The 10,741-nt window shown below is 36.9% G+C and overlaps 1 protein-coding gene across 1 annotated transcript in view; it reads right to left on the bottom strand.

Annotated features, from left to right (window-relative positions):
- LOC107089142 (rap1 GTPase-activating protein 1-like) overlaps nucleotides 1-10,741 on the bottom strand; it is a 34,708-nt gene that overhangs the window by 15,625 nt on the left and 8,342 nt on the right. The window contains exons 7-12 of the mRNA XM_015381741.1: nucleotides 10,616-10,694; nucleotides 10,471-10,524; nucleotides 10,287-10,370; nucleotides 10,101-10,201; nucleotides 9,620-9,749; nucleotides 188-343 (exon numbers count right to left, since the gene is read on the bottom strand). Of these exons, the coding sequence (XP_015237227.1) occupies nucleotides 188-343; nucleotides 9,620-9,749; nucleotides 10,101-10,201; nucleotides 10,287-10,370; nucleotides 10,471-10,524; nucleotides 10,616-10,694 (604 nt within the window). The remainder of the gene's footprint in view (nucleotides 1-187; nucleotides 344-9,619; nucleotides 9,750-10,100; nucleotides 10,202-10,286; nucleotides 10,371-10,470; nucleotides 10,525-10,615; nucleotides 10,695-10,741) is intronic.

Genomic DNA, 10,741 nt, shown 5'->3' with positions numbered 1-10,741 from the left:
ACACTAAATTTGAATTTTTGGATGGTGTGAGGTTTGTTTTTATCAGATGTGAAGCTAGAGGGGGGTTTCAGAAACTGAATATTGTAAAGAAAGTCAAACATCATAGTGGTAGTGAGTAAATCTAAAACTTCTTCACCAGATATGCATCAAAGTTCTTTAATAGGAAACGTCAATCAGAGGAACCAACCTTGTATGTGACGTTGTCGGTGCATGCATTCTCCACCTGCACCACCACGTAGGCATGCAGGAAGTTGGATTGGATCATGTCTGGTACAAAGGGAGTGTTTTCTTCCTGGAACACGATTGCCACAATGTCGTTGCCTATGTGCCTCTTCCTCTGAAGCTGAGGGGCGGTCAAAGGTATAGAATGTTAGTAACGGAAGCATAAAAAAAATACAGCAATCTTACCATTAATCTGCAAAAACTATCAAGAAATTTGAAAAAATATCTTAAATTATGAGTATTTACCTTTAATTTGTGTAGGTAAATAAGATGATTTTCCAATATAATGAGTATTTTTACACTTAAAACAAGATAACTAGATAACATGGACTTGAAATAAGACAAAGCAATTTTCATTTTTTTGTCTTGTTCCAATCACAAGGTGTCTCATTTACTTCCTCAACTCAAGAAAAAAGATCCCTTGTTTTAAGAAAAAATGTTTTTTTTGTACATTGTTTGCAATGTAGAAAAACAGCAGTGTTTCAGCCTTCCTTTCTACATCCATTTAAAGATTGCCTGAAAGAGAATACTTACAGGTTCCTAAAGAGATTAATATAACCGGGCAACACAAAGGCCTTTCTCATACATAATTCAGTTTTTCAGTCCAACATATTAATACTCTTCCATCTCATACTGATTTGCAGATACTTTCCAAAAGAATTAAAGAAAAAAAACAAATCAAAGCATAATATGTTGAACACATATTTATTTTCCATTTGTTATCCGTAAGTGTTGAAGAAATGACATCATAGATATGAACAAGCTGGAAAATAAAACAAAAACTAAAGAATCAAGCCCCCACAGATGGCTGACTGTTATCACTGCTGCTGTAGTAGCCTACTACATTCTCCTTGTTGCCAGAAAGCTTTAAGTTGCCAAAAGGACACTCATGCATTTGGAGGACACAGCGCCCATGCTAAGTATAAATTTTTTATCCAGGCAATCTTGGTGCTGCTAGGCAATAGGGACACATTCTTTTGTGCTGAAATATGGATGCATGTTGTCACCTTAATGCCTTTTGCAAGATATTCTAATTTAGTGGGCTTGGAAGCTTACATAAATATCAGAGGAGATGTCTGCATCTCTTTCTATCTAAAATTTATGTTGATTTCAGTTTGGAGTGTCACATTTGTACTTGTTCCAGATATATATTTTTTCCCCAAGATCAAAAAGTTTAATCTAGGTTTGAGTGCAGATCCAAATCTCTTCATATTAGACACAAAGATGCATCGGCCAGATAATATTTTTGGCCCATATTGGCTCATTAATGAATGGGCCAATGTGTGCCTATACTGGCCGATTCATTAGTGCAATGATTCCCCATGTGGATGGCGCAGTGTAACTGCAGAGAAAGTGGTGGAAAACAGCGGAATAAATTATTGATTCAAGAAGTTGTGGTTGTGACCCTAATTGGGGTCATGGATCAACAAGCATAATTTCTTGAGAGACCAATATTAAATTAAACTGAACTTATACTCTTTTGTCTGAAAAATGGCAAAAAAATATATTACACAGCTTTACACATTACCTCAATATAATGCTGAAATTTATGTAAAGAAAAAAACAACAAAACCAAATACATTGGTTTTTATCCCCTTTGAGGCTATTGATAAATGTTCCTCTTTTTCTATTCCAACCAATAGTTTGGGTCATGACAGCATTCTGGTACTATTTTGCGGGTCTGAAATTAACAATTTTTGGGAACCACAGGAATAATTTATCCAGTATGAGAGTTTTTATTTCTTTAATTAGTGACAGCATGTTGAAAACTATCGCAAAGAATTAACTAAACTAAATATAATCACTATGTAAAGATGGTAGATGTAAGGATTTAAAATAGATTGTAGTTTATCTCACTGAAATATTTATTTTACAGCTTTCAACTTTTCATCTGCACTAAAAAAATGATCTAGAAATAAGCAAATATGTCTTAAATTAAGGGTATTTACCCTTAATTTGAGTAGGTAAATGAGTTTGAATGGAATTAGTATTTTTACTCTTAAAATAAGATATTTAGATAAAATGCACTAAATCCAAGAAAAAAAAACACTTGTTTTAAGAAAAAAATTACTTATCTAGATTTACATTTTTTCCAGTGTGTTAAAAAGATTGGAGCGGGTTTAGAGATTGAGCGGGTGCAAAAACCTTCCTTTAAACAAAATTGGGCCAAGCAAGACAAGTTTAGGTGCATTTTGCAGCCATGCACTGAGATCATTCAAAGCATATGCATTGCATTACATGGTTAATATGTAGTTTTATGTTTAAATTGAGACTAGCGTAACATTTGTTATCATTTTTGTCCTTTTTATCATGTAAATGGAGTAAGAATATGCAATATTGCAAAATTTCAAACCAAATGAATTTGACATACATTTTGGAAGAAGTGACAGCAGATGTCAAAAGATATAGATATAGAGAAATGGCTCCTAAATGAAAAAGCCCCCACATTCTGAAGTTCCACATAAGACATTAATCTTCAATCCTCCCTAGAGCTATTTCCCATTTAAACACAACTATCAAATGAAGCTTTATCACATATACTCAAAGGCTTCTTTTTGAATACGCCTGTCTAATTCATTATGCTCAAAAATAGGGAATCTGCTTCTCATATAGCAGCAACTCAATGCAATTATGCAACTAGATGTGATCAAGATGACTTGCTGAAGTTCATTGAGGGCATCAGAATGGCTTCAAAAAGGAGATGTAAAACTTGGCAGCTCTGTTGGTGTAAGAGGGGCTCTTCTGAGTCTAGAACAGCCGATCTGATCCATCTATTCTATCAACAGATTAGGCTGTTAGGGTTGCAAGGTAATCTTTCTTGGCTCACTTTGGAACCATTAGTACCAAATGAGTATTGTTAGCGAGCCACAGCCTGTTTTAGTATTATTGCTCAACATCTCCGTCTGTCTGTACTCCGGTTGTCTTTTTAGATAAAGGATCTTAATTCAGTATAAAAAAGACGTTTTACAGGAGAGTCCAGCCAAGTACAGGGAAATGTACTTTACACATTGTCTTCTAAATGTAAATTAAATAAATTATTCTAAGTGTATATAATATATTACTAACTGATATTACTATAAGCTCTTGAAACATGTCTCACAAGAAGGCAAGTTTGTTATTCACCCCAAAAGAGCCAATATTTACTCTATGATTAAGAGATGATGATGGCATTTGCTTTTCCAGAAACAGTTCAGTCACTTTATAGCCTGCCTATTTGTTATGCTGTGAATAAGCAGCCATCTGGTTTCAAACCTGGGAAGTTTCCAGAAAGTGCTGAAGTCAGACATTCAGAAAGCAGAAACAGACATTTATAAACCAGAAATGGGTTCTGGCAGACAGAGTCTTTGACCTAATGAAATGTTTACAGTAAATACGCTTTTAAATATTATACTTAGTTGAAAGTTTAAGCTTTATGTTTTTTCTTTTGACTGCAGTTAATATTAGCAAACAGTATTGTGGCAATATGTGTCATGATCTGCCCTGTTAGCCGACCTTAATTGTTTACCTCATTTACCTGCCTAACTCTGCCCAGTTCCTAATCATTCCCCATGTTATCCACCTGTGTCTAATGCTTTATATTCAGCTCAGCCCAGCTATCGGGGCCAGATCATTGTTTTGATGTTTGTTTCGCTAGTTTTTGTTATTCCACGGTTCGTGTTTGTCTTGTCTCCTGATCGTCTCCTGACTCTTTCCCTCTGAGCACTATCTGTTCCTGTTTTAGCTCGGCAAAGGAGAAGCTAGTTTAAAGTCCCCTAATCCTGGCTTCTAGGTGGAGACCAGTTTAAAGCTTCGCAGTTATCCTGGTACCATGTCTTGTCTCTGTCCCTCAACCACTGAGCCTGCCTGTCTGCATCTGTGCATTTCTGTCTGAGCTCATTGCTCGACTCATGTAACTCTGTACCTGCCTTCATGCTCTGTGGATTCCTGTAACCCTGGATCTTTCTGTACCTGTGTGGATCGGGGCCCCTGGCCGGGCTGCCGACTCCTGGATTCCAGAACTTTCCTGTCTGATCTGTTTTCCCTGACCTGGATCGGATTCTGGCCTACTCACTGAGGTTGCTGCAATGGGGACACTTTGGGCGGCTCTGCGCCGCAACTCATTTGGCTGTCCATCTGCTGGATCCTGCCTTCCTCGGAGAGGATGAACTGAACTATTAAACCAGGTAAGTGACTCACACAGATAATCATCCCCCGTCAGATGATCATGGTCACTGTCCTGTCTTTCTCCCTCCAGAGAGTCAGTGATTGGGCGGTGCCCTGCCCTGCAGCTGCTGTGGTCGGCAGATCCGTTTTGAACCTTCCCACTGTCTGTCTCACCTTGAATACTCGGTCCATCTGTCCTGTTCTTGACCATATGGCACAGCCATGTTGAAGACAGATTATTGTATTTAAATATAATTGTATTTAAATATCTTGCATCCGCACTCGGGATAAGCGTGTCAGATAATGGTTGTAAACATCACATACACATACACACACACACACTTGATTCTTTGGCAGGAGGAAAAGAGTAGTAAAGTTTTGCTTATTTATTGTTAGATAATGGTCATATATTTCTGAGACAATTAGAAACTCCATATTGCTGTAAATACAGGGTAGCCAGGTTACTGCAGTTCATCCCTTAATGTCGAAAGTGCTTCATACACTCTCTGAGCCCATTTTCTCCATACAGATTAACAGCCAGAATAGATGTGATCTGCTGGAGGTTTCTTCCTGTTAAAAGGGAGTTTTTTCTTTCCACTGTCACTACAAGCATGCTTAGTGTGAGGGATTGCATCTGAGTCAATGAGTCGATGCAATCTACTGGTTTTCCTTAGATAGAAAACTTAGAATTAATTTGACTGGATGATCTGGTTGAACTGTAAAGTGCCTTGAGATGACGTGTTGTGAATTGATGCAATATACATAAACTGAAATAAATTAAATTGAATCTTAGCTCAGGATAAATTCAGCCTATTTTCCTTCCAGAATAAAGGCTATGTGTGCACACTGCCTCCTTTTCTCTGTTCCCTGATGAATCATCCCATGTGGGCCGTGTTTATGTCCTCTGTTTGTCTCCATGTCTTGCCTTTATGAACCAACTGTGCAGGGTTACTTTGGTAACAAAGTTCAAACCACTTACGGCACTAAAGAGCTACTGAGAACAAATGCGGCAGTTTACAAAAACATAATCAAAGCGATGAGTCTTCAGCCAGAAACCACCAGAGGATTAACTGCAACGCGGGAAGAAGATAGCCCTGCATTAATATTCCTAAACAACAGCAAAAGGAGAACTATGACTATAAGACAAAACATTTGTAACAGAGTTTGTTTAGCAGCAATGTCTTTATGACTCTTCATATTTCTCTGGTGTCACGGGGATCAAAGAAGGCAATGCAAGAGTCTTTAAATATAGTAATCAATTTGAACTAGCTTTGAGTGGAAGCATTTAGTTGCAATAATGAAATTATTTAAACCGTGTTATTAAAGGAGATGATTAGGATAAGCTGCATTTTTTTGTACAGAACTTTTTTAGTTGTTAAAATATACATACTGATTATCATTTTAAAGCTGTATGAGAGCTGTTGGCATTACAGGGGCCAACTTTTATAACCACAAGCAGGTAACTGTTGTGTTTAAGGTCAGGAGGCTTTTACTGTACATGCACTTTATGAACTCGCTGTTTCACAGGGTCGTTAACGCTGAGTAGTCAGATGTTCTCTCACTCAGCAGCTGAGAATGAGGAACAGAGCCTTTCAATTAAAAGCTGTGAATATTTAGCAATAAAACTATTTCTTTTTTACAAAAAAGGACATTGCATTAGCTTACAGTATATACGGATTACTGCAAACACAAAGAAACGTTTAAACTGTCAAATATTCGAAAAAGGATTTGGTAAACGTTATCACCAGTTCTGAGGCAAGAGAAGAGACGGCTCTAGAAGGGTTCTTTAAATTTAGAGGAAGTTTGCAACATTACCAACATTTAATCAACACACCCCGAGAAATGGATTCTGATAGAGCGGAGGAGGGTTTTTATTTTATAAAACATTGTTTATGATCTGCAGAGGCTTTGGCTATTATGTTTATTTTGTTTTTGTTTTTTGTGCCTCAGAACATAAATATTTTAAAACCCCAAAATATTACTTCAATGAAGGATTTACTCTCACATTTGCCAAAAAGTTTGCAAACAATGTGAATGGTTTAAAATTTATTACAGCGAAGGTTCACAAAGAGGTTTGGCTGAAGGCAACTCACTCATGTGATTTCTTCTGTATCAACAAAAAAAAAAAGGTAGCTACATTTTTTTTTCTTTGTTGCCCAACCATTAAGTTTCTGGTAAATAAAAAAGTACTTTATCTGTATGTGGGACTTCTTACCCTTGTAATATCCTTTCACGTGAGTGAAAGCAGTGAAAAAAAAAAGGAGGGGGAGTGGCAGTAAAGTCTAGTGAAAATTGTTTTTGTAGAGGAAACACCCATTACCCCAGTTTGTTTCTGATACAACTGATCTTTTATTTACTCTACAAACTACTTAAAGGTATAGTGGAGGATGGCCTTTTTCCGGGTGGATCATCAAATTAAGTGGTCCTCCTAACTGTCAATCATGCTGGTGATATGTTTACGTAAAGCCGTCTTACGTGCTCATCTCCATAATTAATTATGGTTGGTGAGTCTGACATAGTGGAAAAATTGCAAATCTTCTTTTAGAAAGTAAGCTTGTATGAGCGATGCAAACAGCAACTTTTGAACAGAGCGTTTAAAGTGGGGAGGGTGGGTCTTTTAAAAAAATTTGCTAAAATCCTCCACTATACATAAAAAAAAGATCAAATTATTTGTGTTTAAGCAAACGTGTCTGCCTTTCCACAGTTTGAATGATCTTCATACATATTTTAATTATTTATTAAGTTTTAAATTCAGATGAGGGATGCTCAGTGGCACAGTGGGATGCACTGCTGTCCAGGGTGTATCCTGCCTCTTACATGTAGACAGCTGGAGATCCAAAACCCATCGTGACCCCAGCTGGGATAAGCGTGACGGAAAATGGATGGATGGATGGATGGATGGATGGATATTCAGATGATTTTTTGTTTCTTGACACATAGGATTGTAGACTTTATTAATGAGTGCTGGTATGCAGACCACAATGACTGAGGGGTTCCTCCTAAAGCAGGACACAGGTGTTTTTTTTATTTTTTTTTATTGCTAAGTTGAAATTCTTTTTTATTCATATGTGATCCGGGGCTCGTGCAGCCATTCAAAAGCAGCATCAATTGTCTTCTCCAAATTCTTATGGTAAATGACCAAAGTGGTTTACACTACATTCACCCATACATTGGTGGCAAAGTCCTGGGGGTCACTGACAAAAGCGAGGGGACCTATAGAGGCGCCACTGGACAATGTGGGTGAAGTGTTTTAACCCAGGACACAGCAACAACAAAAGCCAGAACCATCAACCCTGTCGCTGCAGGGCAAACTCCTGCATGTGACGCCGCTGTCAGCATTCAGCACAACATAAAGCCTGAGCTATAACTGGGTGTGAGAGCTATAGAACAAACTAACACCTCCTCCGCATTAAATATGTTGTCTCACGGTCACACATTTTACTTCTTAAATACATATATTTACCACTCACCTACATAATTATAAATTAATCAACGTTATTTTTGCTTTAACCCTTTACCTGCCGGGTTAACAAAACAGTTGACCATTTGCTCAGTGAAATGCAGGTTGGAGGTTGACCTTCTTTGTGAATTAGCTGGATAATTGGCAGCCAGGTGTTGCTAATTTAAAGGCACTCAGTTAAAATGATTAGCAGCAGATGTGAGCGCATCTATCCGTCGGCTCGGTAACTGCACCGGAGCCAGTGTGAGCAAGGGGTAAGGCTTGACTTGTTTGCTGATATGCATTATTCAGATGTCTGTTTATGCAATGCCAATAATTTAAGCCTCCAGATATAATCTGAGGTATTTAATTGTTGCTGCCTATCGGTCTACAAAGGCTGTGTAAATAGAAATGCAGCTCAGGGTTCTTAAAATGTCCACAACTTTCAACACTGGTGTCCAAGAAATTTATGTACTAGCATGTTCAAAAGAACATGAAGCAAAATCATTTGCTTCAGAATTTCAAAGGTCATAACGCCAAAATTAGAAGACAATTATGGCCTTTAGGAAGGGGGGTCGCAGAAAGAATAACCGGTCTCAGTAAAACTTGGATGAATTTTATAAAATTCATCTTAAAGAAGCTGAAAGCAGCCAGATGGCTGTTTGATGACAGAAAAAGGGAGACCTGAAGTTATTTTGGTCAATAATGACAGCCTTGTCATTATTTAACATCAATACTCATAGATTTAGAAATTACTGCAATTATTATGAGACATTTTAAACAAAGAAAAAAATAAATTAAAAAAAATAAACATTTATTCTTTAAATAAGTGTATTATCCCTTGATTTGCGCTGGTTAATGGGCAAATATTATAAGTGCTTAATGTCTTAAAAGCGATCTTAAGAGCAATAATACTCTTGCCATTGGCAGATAATCGTACTTACCTGCTTAAATTATTGGCGATTAAACTTATTTTGGGAATTTTTAATTTTATTTAGACCAGTTTTTGTAGTTTGTAGGAGTATACACTAAAAGCAAATGAGATGGTAATATTTTTTTTTTTCTCTTGAAGGCTTTCTTTAGAGGGACTTAGCAACCAAATTGAAAAGTAAATATGATATATTAAACAGAAACAGAGAAGAGTATAGTGTATTTATAACATCCAAACAGTTTATCAAGAGTAGAGTTTAGCAGAGTAGTGGATGGGTAGTGATGTGGAAAACTTCAGCCATCGCCAAAGAAATAAAATAACCTCAGACCAGATCAGGCACTCGTTTAGTGATCCTATTACATAAACAAATGTACTTAATTGTGTGAAAATGATTATGAAATAACTGTGAAATGTTATGAGCCAGTTAAACTTCAAAATAACGGGCAAACACTTAAGTTAGGTGTGCATTAGTAATTGGAAATTAAAAACTGTAATAAGGAAAAAAAATAAGGAAAAATAGGAAAACTTGCAGTTTAGGTCTGTCTATTCTGTGAGCAAAGATATGTTCTTCTTAAAGATTAATAATGGTAAAATATTTCACAGCTGATTTGTTTTTGCTTTCAATATAATGGCCTAACTTTGGCTAATTGCTTAGCTGATCCAAAGTATAAATTTTCTGCACCAATAAAATCAAGATAATTGAATTTTTTCTAAATGTTTTTGTTTTTTCCTCCTGTCCCTATTTAGCTTTTTTATTCCTATTAAGAAAAGCATAGAAGAAACAAATGGAAACACATTCAATCTGTCTACAACCCAGAGCAGAGCAACAAGAAAAATTTCCCATATCCGAATCGGAAAGACAAATAACTAGAACTGTTCTCTACCTGCTGTGAGTCTCCTTCCGTATAAGGCAGCTTGGTGGAAACATGAAACATAATCTCCTTATTATGGAAATTTGTGTAGACAGATTCAGTCCCCGTCTGCCCGTGAGTGACATCAAGTCCACCTCGAAAACTGGAGAAGCAACAGATAAGTATGGAATCAAATTAAGAAGAAAATATGATTGAGAATAACAAGTATTTGGTTTAAAAGGCTAGAAGAAAAGTTGAGAGGGCAGATTAGAGGAAATACTGTTAGCAGAGCTCTTGACCTATAATCATTATTCAACAATTAGGAATAATTGAGTACTTATTCTTCCAACTCAATTAAGATATTACCACATCTACCACATAGAATATCATAACTCTCTTTCATTTTTCTGATTCAGTTAAATATATCTCCATACAGCTGCTGTGTGGCTGATAACCTGCTATAGACATTAAACAGAGTATAAAAGGATTCAAGTGAAAAAAAAAAATCTCAAACCCTTTAAAGTCATGAAGCTCAATCTTTGTGCCTAAAAACTCCAGGAACTCAACAAACGCTTGACTTTCTTCCATGTTCCCAAACAGCTCCTCCTCAGATGTCTGCAAGCAGAAAACACTTTCCGGGAGTCTGACACACGAGTGTGAAAGCAGAGATTAGCTGGAGTATCTCTAAAAATGTTCTCACCTGGCCAAACTTTTGATAAATGACTCCAAACTTGAAGTTGTTGCTGATTACATACTCATCAAAGGTGACAATGAGTCTTGATGCCTGAGGAGTAAAAAAAGAAGGAGTCCCTGATGTGGACATGATGATATAGAGTTGATGGATGACAGGGACCAGGAAAAGAAAAAAAAGCACAGGAGTCTACCTTTGGATAGAGGACGGGGTAAAACCTATCCACGTTTACCTCTTCACAAACAAGCTGCAAAATAAGAGAAACAAACACGTTTTTCATCCATTTTGAATAAGAATGGAAAACAAATCGCTAATTCAGTATGAAAGCAATCATCTACCTTTGCCATCTGGATCACATTGGGAAACTCGGTAAGGCAGGAGATGGGAATCACATCATGATAGGTTTTGTGTTTTGTTCTGAAATGTAAACAGGGATACTTAATTTTAAGGTGAATCTAACAGGC

The sequence above is a fragment of the Cyprinodon variegatus genome, unplaced genomic scaffold, assembly GCF_000732505.1.
Source record: "Cyprinodon variegatus isolate N-32 unplaced genomic scaffold, C_variegatus-1.0 Scaffold241, whole genome shotgun sequence".
Classification (NCBI taxonomy): domain Eukaryota; kingdom Metazoa; phylum Chordata; class Actinopteri; order Cyprinodontiformes; family Cyprinodontidae; genus Cyprinodon; species Cyprinodon variegatus.
Note: the sequence above shows the minus strand (reverse complement) of the source record. Positions and strands in the feature narration are given on the sequence as shown.